This window comes from Salvelinus sp. IW2-2015, linkage group LG12, assembly GCF_002910315.2.
Source record: "Salvelinus sp. IW2-2015 linkage group LG12, ASM291031v2, whole genome shotgun sequence".
Taxonomy (NCBI): domain Eukaryota; kingdom Metazoa; phylum Chordata; class Actinopteri; order Salmoniformes; family Salmonidae; genus Salvelinus; species Salvelinus sp. IW2-2015.
Window position 1 is genome coordinate 7771447 of NC_036852.1, and position 18522 is coordinate 7789968.

The 18522-nt window shown below is 43.8% G+C and overlaps 2 protein-coding genes across 3 annotated transcripts; one reads left to right on the top strand and one right to left on the bottom strand.

The window, feature by feature from the left end:
* Nucleotides 1-212: 212 nt before the first annotated feature.
* Nucleotides 213-9907, top strand: LOC111970985 (eIF5-mimic protein 2-A). Of its 2 annotated transcripts, XM_023997776.2 has the most exons (12): nt 213-319; nt 1044-1117; nt 1229-1405; nt 1645-1739; nt 1887-1952; nt 2086-2221; nt 2521-2630; nt 6538-6708; nt 7983-8129; nt 8740-8878; nt 9160-9282; nt 9390-9907. In XM_023997776.2, exons 2-12 carry the CDS (start codon nt 1054-1056, stop codon nt 9419-9421), a joined length of 1260 nt encoding a protein of 419 aa, XP_023853544.1. In that variant the 5' UTR covers nt 213-319; nt 1044-1053; the 3' UTR covers nt 9422-9907. The 2 variants fall into 2 exon arrangements, with proteins under 2 accessions (XP_023853544.1, XP_023853545.1); XM_023997777.2 differs by lacking the exons at nt 213-319; nt 1044-1117; nt 1645-1739 and having other exon boundaries at nt 1235-1405.
* Nucleotides 9908-12153: 2246 nt separating this feature from the next.
* LOC111970987 (basic helix-loop-helix transcription factor scleraxis-like) lies at nt 12154-13124 on the bottom strand. The gene is made up of 2 exons (XM_023997778.2): nt 12531-13124; nt 12154-12305 (listed from the first exon to the last, which is right to left on the bottom strand). Exons 1-2 carry the CDS (start codon nt 13029-13031, stop codon nt 12273-12275), a joined length of 534 nt encoding a protein of 177 aa, XP_023853546.1. The 5' UTR covers nt 13032-13124; the 3' UTR covers nt 12154-12272.
* Nucleotides 13125-18522: the final 5398 nt, after the last annotated feature.

Here is an 18522-nt window from a genome sequence, read left to right on the forward strand (position 1 = left end):
ATGACATCATTGATGTTTACTCAAAAGCAGCAATCTGAAACTCTGAACTATCATTTGTGGCAGTTGAAATACCTTTGGAATTGACCAATGTCACATGGCTTGAGCWTGACAATCATTTACACACATTATCAAGAAAGTTATATCATGACAAAGAAACATTACAAATACACTATAGAGCCATATTTAAACACGCATGCGTACTTGCGAAAACCGGTCACTGGTTGGTTCCGGAAAGGGTATTTTTGTTAGGTCGATAGAACTGAAATCGGGTGTTTGAATTTGTTCTTACTCTAACCGTTTTTTATCTGCATAAATTTCGGTAGGTGACCTGCATACTTTGCACATTCGGTAGACAATTTAATCTACACGTGTCTGTTTAAACTAACATTGGCTACCTAGAGTTCTTTTTCAGGCATTGTTCGCTAGCAAGCACAACTTGGCTAACGTTACCTAGCGAACTAAATGGCTAACAACGTTAGCTATCATGTCGGAAGAACTGACTTTGTTAGATATGGCACGTTGAAACGCATGTATAAGTAACTACCCACTGTAGAGACACCTAGTTGCCATATCGACGTCCTTTGGTCCAAGTTTTGTTAGCTAACAAGCCACCATTTCCTGTAATGCTAACGGTAGCTGCTATCGGAGTTTCGCTGGTGCCACACGAACAAGCAAGGCCTGGCTGAACAGGCGCCTGGGGGAAGGTCCCMGTGCTCACATTAAAGCCTACCATCTTGGATGGTAACTAAGCAGGCTAGCTCGCTAACTTCKCCTAACTAGATTTTGATTGCAACATAGGTTTGTCACGATGAATATAAAACAATGTCAACTTTACCAGTTATCCAAATTACCAGGTGTGGCTTGCCAAAAGATATCCAAAACAAGCCATAACATAGCTCTGACTGGCTCTTATTGGCCTAACGTTACATAAATCCTGTTGGGCAGAGCACGTTTCCAACTAGCTATACAAAACTAGTAAACATTATCAGGRTATCTTGACAGTGCTCAATCACAGACGTTAATATGAAACTTCTCTCATCCAGAGTGTCTTTTATGAATAATCAAAAGCAGCAAAAGCCAACGCTAACCGGCCAGCGTTTCAAAACGAGGAAAAGAGGTAAGTTGGGCATCTTCATTGTRGACCAAATTGACCACTACTTTTTTTTGGTTTCACCTAGCTATGTCAAAATGCTACCGGKGGTGAAATTCTGGCATGTTTTTTCAACAGATGAAAAGGAGAGATTTGACCCTACTCAGTTTCAAGAAAGTATCGTACAAGGCTTAAATCAAACTGGCTCTGATTTGGAAGCTGTTGCAAAATTCCTTGATGCCTCTGGCGCCAAGCTTGACTACCGCAGGTATGCAGAGACACTCTTTGACATCCTGGTGGCTGGCGGAATGCTTGGTGAGTACAGATCTTTAAGTAGTGTTTAAAGTCAGTAACTTTCAGGGATCCCTTGCCTCCTCCCAAAGTCCCACACATCTGACCTTCTACAATGTGTTTTTTGAGAAGGAAAGAGGATTCGTGGAAAGTTTTAGAGGAAGTGTAGTGTTGGAAGTCAGTTTCCATACCATTTGGAAAGCCACTAAAGTCCAGATCAGCACACTGACACTTTCTCTTTCTCCCCCTTCACCTGTCGGCAGCCCCAGGAGGTAGTATATCTGACGACCTGACCCGCACAGAGTTCTGCCTCTTCACGGCACAAGAGGACCTTGAGACAATGCAAGCATATGCTCAGGTAAGAGGATGTGGAAATAATTTATTAGGGCGAAGTATCTATATCCCACTATAGATATACATSTGTCAAGAAGCTCTATCCAGCTAATCAATGCTAATCAACACATTTACCATAATGTCACATCTTACTTTGTTTTTGAACCTGTAGGTTTTTAACAAGCTGATCCGGCGTTACAAGTACCTGGAGAAAGGGTTTGAGGAGGAGATCAAGAAGGTGAGACAGTTGGTTTGAACTCCTGCTTGGCAGTTGGCACTGATGGAACCTGCATGAGCTGTTTGAATGGGATATTTTATTTTCACAACTAAAKCATTTACCCAGCGTGCTCATTATTCTATCTACTCCACAGTTGCTGCTCTTTTTAAAAGGGTTCACCGAATCAGAACGCAACAAGCTGGCCATGCTCACTGGCATTCTGTTGGCCAATGGAAACATATCAGCCGCCGTCATTGGAAGTCTCTTCAACGAGAACGTGGTCAAAGAGGGTGAGTGTCTGCCATCCCACCACTATCTTTACCTGGACCTGTCCAATAAGAGCTGCTTGTTTTCATTTTCACAAATGTTTGGTTACGGTGGGCCCTAATGAACATGACCCTCTTCACTGGATACCCACCTTTTTGTTGAATGGTCTCTGAAATGGACACAGAATTCAGTCAAACAACTTATTTTTTGTGAATCCAATGTCTCTGAAATGAATGTTTTTAGTTCATACAAAATAGTGATTTGAGTGCTGTTCATTGCAGGGTACCTGCTGCTTTGACTGTTGCTTTATGACTGTTTGCAGGAGTATCTGCGGCCTTTGCTGTGAAACTGTTCAAGTCCTGGATCTATGAAAGGGACATAAACGCTGTTGCTGTCGCTCTCCGCAAAGTCGGCATGGACAACAGGCTGATGGTAAAGCTACAAATCCTTACTACTTTTTTTTTGTCCCTCCAAGTATACCAATACATATAGAGTATGTGGTGCTTTCCTCAACACAGATTAAAAGGATGGTTCTCCAAAATTACATGCGTTTCCTTACAACATTTAATGGCGCCGGAGAGGATGGCTACTGTTTTATTGGCTCTTAACCAACCGTGCTATTTTTTTATTTTTGCGTTTGTAACTTATTTTGTACATAATGTTACAGCTACCGAAATGTGACCGAAATGAGCTTCTGGACATCAGAACAGCGATTACTCATCTTGAACTGTACAAAGACTTTTTCTTTAATGAGTTGGACAAGGGGGATTTACTCCAGACACCCGAACAGGCCCTKATCCCTGTCGTTCACAGCAGGAGAAAGAGACAAAGATTTTGCGGGAGATTGTGGGTGTCTTGTGAGTATTAGGCGATGAGTGACTAATCTGCCTTTGCCATCCGTACTGTTAGCCAACGTACAATCGCTGGAAAATAAATGGGACGAACTAAAAGCATTTATATCCTACCAACGGGACATTAACTGTAATCTTATTTTTCACTGAGACATCGTGGCTGAACGACGACATGAATAACATACAGCTGGCGGGTTATACACTCTATTGGCAGGATAGAACAGCAGTCTCTGGTAAGACAAGGGGTAGCGGTCTATGTATATTTGTAGGAAGGAAGTCTCAAGGTTTTGTTCGCCTGAGGTAGAGTATTTCATGATAAGCTGTAGACCACACAATCTACCTAGAGTTTATGTGTATTTTTCATAGCTGTCTACATACCACCACAGACCGACGCTGCACTAAGACCGCACTCAATAAGCTGTATACCACCATAAGCAAACAGGAAAACGCTCATCCAGAGGTGGCGCTCCTAGTGGCCGGGAACTTTAATGCATGGGAAACTTAAATCAGTTGTACCTCATTTCTATCAGCATATTAAATGTGCAACCAGAGAGGGGGGGGGGACTCTAGACCACCGTTATTCCACACAGAGACATGTACAAAGCTCTCCCTCGCCTTCCATTTAGCAAATCTGACATTCTTTCCTGATTCCTGCTTACAAGCAAAAATTATAGCAGGAAGCACCAGTGACTCGGTCAATAAAAAAGTGGTCAGATGACGCAGATGCTAAACTACAGGACTGTTTTGCTAGCACAGACTGGAATGTGTTCCGGGATTCTTTCGATGGCATTGAGGAGTACACCACATCAGTCACTGGCTTCATCAATAAGTGCATCAATGACGTCATCCCCACAGTGACTGTACGTACATACCTCAACCAGAAGCCATGGATTACAGGCAACATCCGCACCTGGTTAAAGGGTAGAGCTACCACTWTCAAGGAGTGGMACTCTAACCCGGAAGCTTATAAGAAATCCCGCTATGCCCTCCGAACCATCAAACAGGCGAAGCGTCAATATAGGACTAAGATCAAATCGTACTACACCGGCTCTGACGCTCGTTGGATGGGGGCAGGGCTTGCAAACTATTAGACTACAAAGGCAAGCACAGCTGAGAGGCTCGTGTCACTGGGCAGCTATCAGATGAGCTAAATGACTTCTATGCTCGCTTCGAGGCAAGTAACACTGAAACACGCATGAGAGCATCAGCTGTTGCGGACTGTGTGATCACGCTCTCTGCAGCTGTTGTGACTTTTAAACAGGTCAACATTCACAAGGCCGCAGGGCCAGACGGATTACCAGGACGTGCACTCTGAGCATGCACTGACCTACTGGCAAGTATCTTCACTGACATTTTCAACCTCTCCCTGTCTTGAGTCTGTAGTACCAACATGTTTCAAGCAGACCACCATTGTCCCTGTGCCCYAGAACACCAAGTTAACTTTCCTAAGTGACTAGAGACCCGTAGCACTCACATCTGTAGCCATGAAGTGCTTTGAAAGACTGGTCATGGCTTACATCAACACCATTATCCCAGAAACCCTAGACCCACTCAAATTTGCATACTGCCCCAACAGATCCACAGATGATGCAATCTCTATTGCACTCCACACTGCCCTTTCACACCTGGACAACAGGAACACCTATGTGAGAAAGCAAATCATTGACTACAGCTCAGCGTTCAACACCATAGTGCCCTCAAAGCTCATCACTAAGCTAAGGACCCTGGAACTAAACACCTCCCTCTGCAACTGGATCCTAGACTTCCTGACGGGTTGCCCCAGGTGGTAAGGGTAGGTAACAACACATCCTCCACAATAATCCTCAACACGGGGACCCCTCAGGGGTGCGTACTCAGTCCCCTCCTGTACTCCCTGTTCACTCATGATTGCACGACTCCAACACCATTAAGTTTGCCATTGACACAACAGTGGTAGGCCTGAAAAARGACGAGACAGCCTATAGGGAGGTCAGAGACCTGCCCGTGTGGTGCAAGGACAACCTCTCCCTCAGCGTGATCAAGACTAAGGAGATGATTGTGGACGACAGGAAAAGGAGGACTGCGCACACCCCCATTCTCATTGACAGGGCTATAGTAGAGCAGGTTGAGAGCTTCAAGTTCCTTGGTGTCCATATCACCAACAAACGAACATGGTCCAAACACACCAAGACAGTCGTTTAGAGGGCACGACAAAACCTATTCCCCCTCAGGAGACTGAAAAGATTTGGCATGGGTCTTCATATCCTCAAAAGGTTCTACAGCTGCACCATCGAGAGCATCCTGACGCTTGCATCACTTCCTGGTATGGCAACTGCCCGGCCTCCGACTGCAAGGCACTACAGAGGCAAGTGCGTACGACCCAGGCTTTTAAACAGCTTCTACCCCCAAGCCATAAGACTCTTGAACATCTAATCAAATGACTACCCAGACTATTTGCATTGTGTCGTCCCCCCCCTTACGCTGCTGCTACTCTCATCTATGCATAGTCACTTTAACTCTACCTACATGTACATATTACCTCGACTAACAGGTGCCCCCACACATTGACTCTGTACCTGTACCCCCCTGTATATAGCCTCGGTATTGTTATTTTACTGCTGCTCTTTAGTTATTTCTTACTTTTTAAAAGGTTATTTTCTGAACTGTATATTGTTGGTTTAAGGGCTTGTAAAMTAAACATTTCACCTGTTGTATTRGGCGCATGTGACAAATAAGTCTTGATTTGTTTACCCTGTAAGCCCTGTGTCATACTAATTCTACGGAAGGCTGAGTGTCTGCGGGTTTTCGCTCGTCCCTTGTACTTGTTTGACTCAAGGTCACTAATTAGTAAGGCACTCCCCCCACCTGCTTGTCTAGGTCTTAATTGAAAGGGAAAAACTAGCAGGCACTAGGCCCTCCATGGAAATAGTTTGATACACCTGCTGTAAGCAGTCTATGGACAAGGCATGACAGCAATCCATGCTTTGGGTTAGTATCCCTGGCACTGTTTCCGTATGTTAACATTTTAGCATTTGTGGCACAATTTCAACATGCTAACGTTTCAGCATTTATGAACAAATCCCATTAAAGTCATGGGACCGATATTAACATTTCACACCACTTTCAAATCCTCTGAGTGACTTTGTTGAGCTTCACAATCAATTTMAGATACTTTTGGATGATTTGGACATGTGTGGAAAATGCTAATTGGTCCCATGACTTTAATGGGATTTGTTCATATATGCTGAAACGTTAGCATGTTGAAATTGTGCGAGGGATACTAAACCAAAGCATGGATTTCTGTCGTACCTTATCCATAGGAGTAAGGAAGCAAGTATAATTTTGTAATTTGGGTGAACTATCCCTTCAAGACTAGTCGTAGTCTAAAAAGCATGTTCAATTGAGATTGTCTGTTGAACAAAACCTAAGAGTTTTTATATAGGCCTATAGATTTAAAACAAAATAAATATTGAATGGGAACTAATTACTTGTATCAATATCTGTCATAGGAACTCTTTCCTGCCAACAAGCGGAGCTGTGAACATTTTTCTAAGTACTTCACTGACGCGGGACTGAAGGAGCTGTCAGACTTTGCCAGGAACCAGGAGGCCATCGGGTCCCGTAAGGAGCTGCAGAAAGAGCTCCAGGAGATGATGGCCCGCGGMGACAACTTCAAAGATGTGAGGCCCGGCTTCTCTATTATTCTTATACGGTGGGCTCAAAGTATTGGGACAGTGACCCCAATTTTTTGGGGGTCTCAACTGCATACAGAACTTGGTATTTGAAATGATACAATGACCGGTTAAAGTGCAGACTCAGCATTCGAGGGGATTTTCATCGATCGGGTGAACTACTTAGAAATTACACCACTTTTTGTACATAGTCCCCGCTTTTTCTTTTTTAGGAGGACTAAAAGTATTGGGACAAATTAATTTGTTTTAAAGTAGTCAACAATTTAGTATTTGGTCCCATATTCCTAGCACGCAACGATTGTAGCGTAATACTCAAGAAGCCTAGAGGCTGTAATCGCTACCAAAGGTGCTTCAACAAAGTACTGAGTAAAGGATTTAAAGTTTTTGCTTTGTCATTATGGGATGTTGTGTGTAGATTGAGGGGGGGAAATAATTTTAAATCCATTTTAGAGTAAAGCTGTAATGTAACAAAGTGGAAAAGTCAAGGGGTCCGAATGCGCTGTACAGTTCATATAAGGAAATCAGTCAATTGAAATACATTTGAGGCTTTTCTATGGATTTCACATGACCAGGTGCATGGCCCTGGGAGGGCATCAGCCCAGCCACTTGGGAGCCAGACCCAGKCTATCAGAATGAGTTTGCTTCCACAAAAGGACTTTATTATAGACACAAACACTCGTCAGTTTCATCAGTGTTCCGGGTGGCTGGTTTCTACCGATCCCGCAGGCGATGAACCTGGTGGAGGTTCTGGGCTTGCGTTGTTACACATGGTCTGCGGTTCTGAGGCTAGAAGTACTGCAAAATTCTCTAAAATGGCTTATGGTAGGGAAATGAATGCTCAATTCTCTGGCAACAGCTCTGATGGACATTCCTCTAGTCAGCAGAGGAATTGCATGCACCCTCAACTTGAGACATCTGTGACATTGTGTTGTGACAACTGCACATTTGTGGCCTTTTGTCCTCAGCACAAGGTGCACCTGTGTAATAAGCATGCTGTTTAATCAACTTCTTGATATGCCACACCTGTTGGGTAGATGGATTGTTTGCAAAGGAGAAATGCTCACTTGCAGGGAAGTAAACGAATTAAAATACACTTTTTGTGCATACGGTATGGAGATTTTTTGTATTTTTTTCCCACTCATGAAACATTGGACCAACACTTTACATGTTGCATTTATATTTTTGTTCAGTGTGTTATATACATGCATACATACACTTGATAGCTGGGCATTGTTCATTGACATGTTCCCTGCTTTGTTTAGATAATTGCCTACGTCAGGGAGGAGATGAAGAAGACCAGCATCTCTGAACAACTGATGATCGGCATCGTGTGGTCCAGTGTCATGAGCTGTGTGGAGTGGAACAAGAAGGAAGAACTGGTCTGTGAACAATCTATCAAACACTTGAAGGTAAATGCTTTGTAACTGTAGACTCCTGTGTTCTTGAACAGGTCTCTTGCCAAAGATTGCACAATGAGACAGACCTAGATGAAGGTTAAATTAGTTGCTGCTAAATTCAGATTAGTGTTTTGTGGAACTGTATATTATTGGAAGAGGGTGGGGTGGTACTAATATGGGCCAGATTGGAGTGTGATTTAGGTTTTAGTTCAGTCGACCACCTTGTGCCCCCCCCCCATATAGCGGTTAAGAGTGTTGGGTAAGTAACCAAAATGTTGCCGGTTCAAATCCACAAGCCGACTAGGTGAAAATACTGTCAATGTGCCCTTAAGCAAGGCACTTAACCCTAATTGCTCTGGATAAGAGCATCGGTTTAATGACTAAAATGTAAATGTAGGTGCTTATATTGCTGCTGTGCTTGCCCCTGACATCTTGTCATTGAAACTAAGAATCTGTTCTTAATTGACTTGCCTATTTAGTAAATCAAAGATTGGATACAAGGAAACTAATTGGTCCTCTCTCCACCACAGCATTAGTCCCCCTGAAGTTGTTCACCTCCAAAGGAGGCGCTGAGATCATCTAGTCTCTACCCTAACCATGTGTCTTTCTCTCTTCTCCACAGCAATACAGTCCTCTCCTGAAGGCATTCACCTCCCAGGGAGCCTCTGAGATTATCCTGCTGGTGAAGATCCAGGAGTACTGCTATGACAACATCCACTTCATGAAGGCCTTCCAGAAGATTGTGGTGCTCCTCTACAAAGGTGTGGGCCCTGGTTGAAAGTAGTGCACTATAAAGGGAATAGGGTGCCATTTGGGACAGACTGTGTGTGGGGGGTGTCTCATGTGACATGTCATTTTGGTACGTTCATTAGGTACCAAATGGAATAAAATGGACTGAAACGGGTACAGACTTCTCTAATAAGAAACATTCAATTTGGTTTTCCATTGAGGCTTTATGGTGTGCCCTAATGAACCCTGGTCCCCTGGCTTTCATGACCTTTGACCTAACATTCTTATGTTCCTTGTCNCTCTCCCAACACAGCGGATGTTTTGAGTGAAGAGGCCATTCTTAAGTGGTACACAGAGGCCCACGTTGCTAAAGGAAAGAGTGTTTTCCTCGAGCAGATGAAGAAATTTGTTGAGTGGCTGAAGCATGCAGAGGAAGGTAAAAAAAAAAAAAAGAATATTCGAAAAACACCAAAGTTCTCTGAATATTCATGTTGATGTAAATTGTAATGTTCTGATTTGAGTCGACTCTTTTCTGTCTTCCAGAGTCTGAGTCCGAGGAGGAGGAAGAGAACTGAGAACTCGACCCTCCGGATGTGCATTTTAAACAGCACAGTAGGAGCAGTAGAATGTTACTGAAGTGCTAGTCTCTCCCAGTCCTGTTTTTCTATTTTACCTTCTGGTTTCTTTCACCCCTCTCCAACTTCAACATTTACATTTAATTCAAGAGCTGTGATGTCAACAGTACACTCCTTATTAGATTTTATTTGAAACTTACCCTTAATAGTTCACATATATTGTGAATTAAAACCTCAATCATAAAATGAACAAATTAAGTGTTGATTTGTTTGGAAAGATGCCGAAATGAACTCCCTTTTTTTATTAGTATTTCATTCTACTTGAAGATTAAGATACTCTYTTGATGTTGCTGCATCCAGTCTAAAGTCTGATAAACCATGATATCCCGGAAACTGTTAATATTGCAGTAGTGCGCCTTCTTGCCGTGTGACTTAAAGGCACCCTAAAATGACAAGTCATTGCCTTCTCGCCAAAGGATTTACCGGTAGCCCTATCCTCATGTTAGCTCCTTTCCTTACCTTGGCCTTTTGGACAAACCTGTAATGAACAGTTGAATTGGTGATCAGATGAACGTTGTGCAGTGACTGTCATCTTGGTAGAAACATCTTTTGACCTGACTGACATCCTCTCTGGAAGATGAATTGCCAGCTAAGTAATTAATATTGGTTACTACTTTAATCTGATTAAACCAATTGYCTTTTTTAAAGAAATAAAGATGACATTCATATTGTTTTGATTATTTATGGTATACATTGTATGTTTGTGTAGCAATGCAATCAATTACTATACTTTAACATGGCTGCCTGCTGTACTAATACATCTCCACCTGAGGTCCCAAATTCACACACAGCTTAATGTTATTACTGGGTATCCACAGTAAATGGTCTTGAGTGATGTAAAAAATATATATATATTTTAAGGCTGTGTTAACGCAGGCAGCACAATTCTGATCTTTTGGCCAATTATTGACAAAAGAGCTGATCTGATTGGTCAAGTTAGTGGGGGAAAATCAGAATTGGACTACCTGTGTAAACTTGGCCTAAAGGTCTTTTTACATGCACATTCAAGTCATCAGTCCAATATTTTTTTTGAAAGTAGTTTAATGATTGTGTTTACAAGTCAACTAATATATATTTTTAACTTATTGTACAAAAATACATTTTTCTTAAACAGCTTCTCACTATGTGCAGAGGACAATTGTCTTCCATAAGTTAGGAGAAATTCAAGTATGTTTACAACAATGATACACATTACAATAGACTTGGCGGTAGGCCTATAATTCTATTAGGTTAATACATTCAGAGGTCTTCATTGAGGTAAAAGTGTATTGCAATCTGTGTGCAACAAGTTGTGTTTTGGATAATTCACAAAAATAAGATTGTATTTTTATCTTGCATGATTTTGAAGTAATTTGATATATATACCCAAGTCGATGCATAAAATACAAAAATATTGTGTTAAGCTTAAAGGTGTTGAAGGTCCAGTGCAGTCAATTCTGTCCCGGTCTTTTAACTTATATTGTGCTGATGAAACTTAACACTGTAAAAGTATGAAAACATTTGATCAGTGTTATTTCCTGATAGTTGCTGGTTGAAAATACAATCTACACWGGACCTTCTGGCCGTGTGACTTAAAGGCACCCTAAAATGACAAGTCATTGCCTTCTCGCCAAAGGATTTACCGGTAGCCCTATCCTTACCTTGGCCTTTTGGACAAACCTGTAATGAACAGTTGAATTGGTGATCAGATGTTTTGACATCACCATGCGGTTAATACACCATGACCTATAAGAGTTCCAAACTTCTCTGCCAGTAATGGCCAGTTTTCAGTTTACCCTTCCAACTCAGACCACTCCCAGACAGTCCTAGCAAAATTCTTGCTTGAGAAATTTGTGCTAAAAAGCAATTTCTTCCAATTCTAATGGAAATCTATTACAGTAAGGTACTTTTAAGTATAAATMATTTAATGGTGATATAAAAACAGCTCCATTGGGCCTTCYAAGGTGCAACCAATACTGCACAGACACACATGCAGAACTATTGTGTGTTTGTGAATTGTGAAAAGGCTTGTGCAATACATGCAAGTAAACATTTCTCAACATACGGTATAACATTGAGCTCCCAAAAGCAGTGTTTACATATGTTATGTTTTCTTCTGTTCCACACCATGCTACATTTGACATGGAATATGATTTGATGTTGTGGTAAAGTTTGTAAACACCAAGTGTGGTTGCTTCTGCTGTACTAGTGGGCTGGGCCTATATAACACTAATTCATCATATTTGGATTCAAGCACATTTTAGATTTCAAGACTCCCATGAAAGCAGTGGCTTATACTCATTTACTAATAAGTGCACTATCCTGGTTAAAATGAAATACAATTTTACAGCTACCAAAGTATATTTGGGGCTATCGAGTTTGAATTCATAATAATCAAGCAAGGCACCCTCTACTCAGTTGGCAAAAGATGAGTCAGTCAGGAGACAAGCCAACCAGTCCACTACTCTACTGACAGCAACCGCTGCATGGCCTAGGTTTGGGTTACAACCATGTGACTGGCTGCATGGGGGAGGCGAGACTGTGTTTTTAGGAGCGCGACACTAGGGCTTACTATTTCTGATACCGAAATAGCCCACTGTCAGGTGGAACCTTACACATTGTGCTCGAGTTACAATTTGACCAAAACACAGTGGATAAGACGCACATGTGAGAACGGAAAGTGCATTTCAGTGGGGGGGGGGGGTTTGTCCTAAGATTTAGCAAAAATATGTAAAAAGTTATATCTTTTTTTTCACTCGTAGGTACATGTAAACATCCGTGCGACTTGGTATGCATCCTTGTTGTGACCATGTCAGATGGCTGTGTGCTTTTCTCCATCTCTGAGCTGTGAGGGTAGAGAAATTGTAGTAGTTTACATTGAAATAAAACCGTTGAAATACTATTGATTGTGACGCTGTTATGGAATTGCTCCAATGTTAAATAAAGTACTGGCCCGTTATCTAAATGTAGCCAAATCCCATCCATTTTTTCTTGTGGAGATTACGTGCAGCCTTCCATGATAGCCCACAGTCTGTCAACCAATATATACTGATTTATTTTGAGGACTCACCGTTTTCCTCTGGTTACTGAGACAGAAAGTGCATATGGGCCTGAGGGGGGGGCTGCTGCTGTTGATGTTGGTGCTGCTCTGCAAGATGCTGTGGTACCTGAGACAGGGCTGCCCGTCCAAACACTCGTCCCCCAGCAGCAGCACGTTGGCAAGGTGGGAGATGTAGCTGGACGCCAGGCGCAGCGTCTCGATCTTGGACAGTTTCCTGTCTGCCGGTTCTGTGGGGATGAGGGTGCGCAGCGRGGTGAACGCCGTGTTCACGCTGTGGGTCCTGTCCCGTTCCCGCGCGTTGGCTGCCTGTCTCTGTTTGCTAACGCCCGGCAGACGGCTGCTGTACCCCCCCTCCCTCTGCCTGGCTCCCTCCCGGCACTCTCCCTGGGGGCTACAGCCACCGCTCGTCGACTTGTTGTCGGAGCTCTCCTCGCTTCCACTATCCAGCTCGTCCAGGTCGGAGGGGAAACCGTCCGGCGTGGCACCCTGTTCGCTCCCTGTGGACTTCATGGTGGACCTGGCTGGGTGTCTAAGGCGGGGGACTGAGCTGGGATCTGGGACGGGCTCTGCAACTGTGTCTGTTTCATGGTGCAGCCGACTGCTGCCAACCACTTTATAAAAGCAGAGTGAAAATAGCACCTGGGACCAGCTGCCGCCGTGTGATCCGGTGACTGGGGGTGGGGGATCCTGCGTTAACTGGGCTCACGCCATTCCCTTGGCAGAGCAGCATGCCATTTCTTGAATAACGGATCCGTTCTGGGCCCGGTCACCATGCATGCGGCCTCTGGAAAAGGAAAGACAGGTGGAGGCTAGAGAGTAGAGGCCACCTGTCGTGGTTCTTGGGTGCTAGAGGTTTATATATATAACCCCCCCCCCCACGGAGAGCCAGCACACTCCCACTTTGCTCCTAACCCCTGCCCCTTGACCCCTAACCCTTCCATGTTTGCAGATCTGTAAAGTGGAAGCTATATGGTGGAAGCTTGACCATTACACTGCTTACAATTTGCAGACTTGTTTACGTGTTGCAGTGCGTTTTGTTGCCAACCTTACTTTGCTACCTGACAACTTTACGGTGTTTACTTTTTAATTACCGTTTATATTTATTGTTTTTCCCTCACTTAACTTTTTTTCATTCAACTTTTTCACTCCGGACGCTTTATCTGGACATGGTTCYTCAGSACCTRCAACAGCCGGAGCTAAGTAGTAACATTAACATGATGCCTTCTAATTGCAGTCGCTGTACACATAATATACAGGAGAACGATCGCCTTACGGCGAGGATAGCTGTGCTGCAAGCCCAGCTTCAGACGCAATCGTTAGGCAAGGGTAATTTCAGTGTAGGAAAGGATGAAACAGCGTCTGTGCCACCAGTAAGTACATATAGTAACGTTAGTATAAATCCCCTCGCACGGTCCCCGCAGCCGGACATCTTTCTCATGGCTTCTGGAGGGAAATGCTGTWGGAATGCTCAACCGGTGTCGCTCATTCAGCCGACAGAAACTTTCAACCGGTTTRCCCCATTAAGCAGCGAGTCGGAYTCTGAGGCCGAGCCTTCTCTTGTCTCTACTCCTCCCGTTACGGGGTCTGGGACGCCGAAGCTTCCCACCATTAGCTCTGACAAATTGAAAACCGTAGTCATTGGCGACTTCATTACCCGCAGTATTAGACTTAAAACGAATCATCCAGCGATCATACACGGTTTACCGGGGGCAGGGATACCGACGTTAAAGCTAATCTGAAGATGGTGCTGGTTAAAGCTAAAACTGGCGAGTATAAGAGATATTGTTATCCACGTCGGCACCAAAGATGTTAGGATGAAACAGTCAGAGGTCACCAAGCGCAACATAGCTTCAGCATGTAAATCAGCTAGAAAGATGTGTCGGCATCGAGTAATTGTCTCTGGCCTCCTCCCAGTTAGGGGGAGTTATGAGCTCTACAGCAGAGTCTCACAACTCAATCGCTGGTTGAAAACTGTTTTCTGCCCCTCCCAAAAGATAGAATTTGTAGATAATTGGCCCTCTTTCTGGGACTCACCCACAAACAGGACCAAGCCTGGCCTGCTGAGGAGTGACGGACTCCATCCTAGCTGGAGGGGTGCTCTCATCTTATCTACCAACATAGACAGGGCTCTAACTCCTCTWGCTCCACAATGAAATAGGGTGCAGGCCAGGCAGCAGGCTGTTAGCCAGCCTGCCAGCTTAGTGGAGTCTGCCACTAGCACAGTCAGTGTAGTCAGCTCAGCTTTCCCCATTGAGACGTGTCTGTGCCTCGACCTAGGTTGGGCAAAACTTAACATGGCGGTGTTCGCCTTAGCAATCTCACTAGGATAAATACCTCCTCCATTTCTGCCATTATTGAAAGAGATCGTGATACCTCACATCTCAAAATAGGGCTACTTAATGTTAGATCCCTCACTTCAAAGGCAGTTATAGTTAATGAACTAATCACTGATCATAATCTTGATGTGATTGGCCTGACTGAAACATGGCTTAAGCCTGATGAATTTACTGTGTTAAATGAGGCCTCACCTCCTGGTTACACTAGTGACCATATCCCCTGTGCATCCTGCAAAGGCGGAGGTGTTGCAAACATTTACGATAGCAGAAAATATGACGTTTTCTTTTTTTGAGCTGCTAGTCATGAAATCTATGCAGCCTACTCAATCACTTTTTATAGCTACTGTTTACAGGCCTCCTGGGCCATATACAGCGTTCCTCACTGAGTTCCCMGAATTCCTATCGGACCTTGTAGTCATAGCAGATAATATTCAAATTTTMMGTGATTTTAATATTCACATGGAAAAGTCCACAGACCCACTCCAAAAGGCTTTCGGAGCCATCATCGACTCAGTACGTTTTGTCCAACATGTCTCTGGACCTACTCACTGTCACAGTCATACTCTGGACCTAGTTTTGTCCCATGGAATAAATGTTGTGGATCTTTAATGTTTTTCCTCCTAATCCTGGACTATCGGAACACCCCATTTTTATCGTTTGCAATCGCAACAAATAATCTGCTCAGACCCAACCAAGGAGCATCAAAAGTCGTGCTATAAATTCTCAGACAACACAAAGATTCCTTGATGCACTTCCAGACTCCCTCTGCCTACCCCAGGACGTCAGAGGACAAAAATCAGTTACCACCTAACTGAGGAACTGAATTTAACCTTGCGCAATACCCTAGATGCAGTTGCACCCCTAAAAAAAAAACATTTGTCATAAGAAACTAGCTCCCTGGTATACAGAAAATACACCGGCTCTGAAGCAAGCTTCCAGAAAACTGGAACGGAAATGGCGCCACACCAAAACTGGAAGTCTTCCGACTAGCTTGGAAGACAGTACCGTGCAGTATCGAAGAGCCCTCAGACTGGCTCGATCATCCTATTTTCCAACTTAATTGAGGAATAAGAACAATCCGAAATTTATTTTTGATACTATCGCAAAGCTAACTAAAACAGCATTCCCCAAGTGAGGATGGCTTTCACTTCAGCATAATAATTCATGAACTTCTTTGAGGAAAAGGTCATATCATTAGAAAGCAATTACGCAAATTATTCTCTTTAAATCTGCTTATTCCTCCAAAGCTCAGTTGTCCTGAGTCTGCACAACTCTGCCAGGACCTAGGATCAAGAGAGACACTTAAGTGTTTTAGTATATCTCTTGACACATGATGAAATAATCATGGCTCTAAACCTTCAAGCTGCATACTGGACCCTATTCCAACTAAACTACTGAAAGACTGCTTCCTGTGCTTGGCCCTCCTATGATGAACATAATAAACGGCTCTCTATCACCGGATGTGTACCAAACTCACTAAAAGTGGCAGTAATAAAGCTCTCTTGAAAAAGCCAACCCTTGACCCGAAAATCTAAAAACTATCGGCCTATATCGAATCTTTCCATTCCTCTCAAAATTTTAGAAAAAGCTGTTGTGCAGCAACTCACTGCTTCCTGAAGCAAACAATGTATACGAAATGCTTCAGTCTGGTTTTAGACCCATCATAGCACGGTAGACTGCACTTGTGAAGGTGGTAAATGACCTTTTAATGGCGTCAGACCGAGGCTCTGGCATCTGTCCTCGTGCTCCTAGATTAGTGCTGCCTTTGATATCATCGATCACCACATTCTTTTGGAGAGATTGGAACCCAAATTGGTCTACACGGACAAGTTCTGGCCTGGTTTAGATCTTATCTGTTGGAAAGATATCAGTTTGTCTCTGTGAATGGTTTGACCTCTGACAAATCAACTGTAAATTTCGGTGTTCCTCAGGTTCCGTTTTAGGACCACTATTGTTTTTCACTATATATTTTACCTCTTGGGATGTCATTCGAAAAACATAATGTTATCTTTCACTGCTATGCGGATACCACAGCTGTACATTTATGAAACATGGTGAAGCCCCAAAATTGCCCTCGCTAGAAGCCTGTGTTTCAGACGTAAGGAAGTGGATGGCTGCCAACTTTCTACTTTTAAACTCGGACAAAGAGGAGATCTGTGTTTCTAGGTCCCAAGAAACAAAGAGATCTTCTGTTGAATCTGACAATTAATCTTGATGGTTGTAAAGTCGTCTCAAATTAAACTGTGAAGGACCTCGCGCGTTACCTTGACCCTGATCTCTCTTTGACGACATATCAAGGACTGTTTCAGGACAGTTTTTTCCATCTACGTAACATTGGCAAAATCAGGAACTTTCTGTCCAAAAATGATGCAGAAAAATTTTTCCATGCATTTGTACTTCTAGGTTAGACTACTGCAATGCTCTACCTTCCGGCTACCCGGATAAAGCCTAAATAACTTCAGTTAGTGCTAAATACGCTGCTAGAATCCTGACTAGAACCAAATATTTGATTATATTACCCCAGTGCTAGCCTCCTACACTGGCTTCTGTTAAGGAAAGGCTGATTTCAAGGTTTTACTGCTAACCTAACAAGCATTACATGGGCTTGCTCCTACTATTTTCCGATTTGGTCCTGCCGTACATATCTACACGTACGCTACGGTCACAAGAGCAGGCCTCCTAATTGTCCCTAGAATTTCTAAGCAAACAGCTGGAGGCAGGGTTTCTCCTATAGAGCTCAATTTTTTATTGGAATGGTCTGCCTACCCATGTGAGAGACGCAGACTCGGTCTCAACCTTTAAGTCTTTACTGAAGACTCATCTCTTCAGTGGGTCATATGATTGAGAGTAGTCTGGCCAGGAGTGTGAAGGTGAATGGAAAGGCCTGGAGCAACAAACCGCCGTTGCTGTCTCTGCTGGCCGGTTCCCCTTCTTCCACTGGGATTCTCTGCTCTCTAACCTATTACAGGGCTGAGTCACTGGCTTACTGGTGCTCTTTCATGCGTCCTAGGAGGGGTGCGTCACTTGAGTGGTTGAGTCATGACGTGATCTTCCTGTTGGGTTGGCGCCCCCCTTGGGTTTTCCGTGGCGGAGATCTTTGTGGGCTATACTCGGCCTTGTCTCTGGATGGTAAGTGTTGTTGTTGAAGATACCCTCTAGTGGTGTTGGGGGCTGTGCTTTGGCAAAGTGGGTGGGGTTATATCCTCCTGTTTGGCCCTGTCCGGGGGTATCATCGGATGGGGCCACAGTGTCTCCTGACCCCTCCTGTCTCAGCCTCCAGTATTTAATGTGTCGGGGGGCTAGGGTCAGTTTGTTATATCTGGAGAGTACTTCTCCTGTCTTATCCGGTGTCCTGTGTGATTTAAGTATGTTCTCTCTTTCTCTTTTCTTTCTTTCTCTCTCTCTCTCTCAGAGGACCTGGCCCTTGGACCATGCTCAGGACTACCTGGCATGATGACTCCTTGTTGTCCCCAGTCCACCTGGCCGTGCTGCTGCTCCAGTTTGCAACTGTTCTGCCTGCGGCTATGGAACCCTGACCTGTTCACGGACGTTGTCCTGTCCAGACCTGCGTTTTTAACTCTCTAGAGACAGCAAGAGAGCGTAGAAGTACTTATTGATCGCTATGAAAGCCAACCGACTATCCTGATGTGCTGACTTTGCTGCAG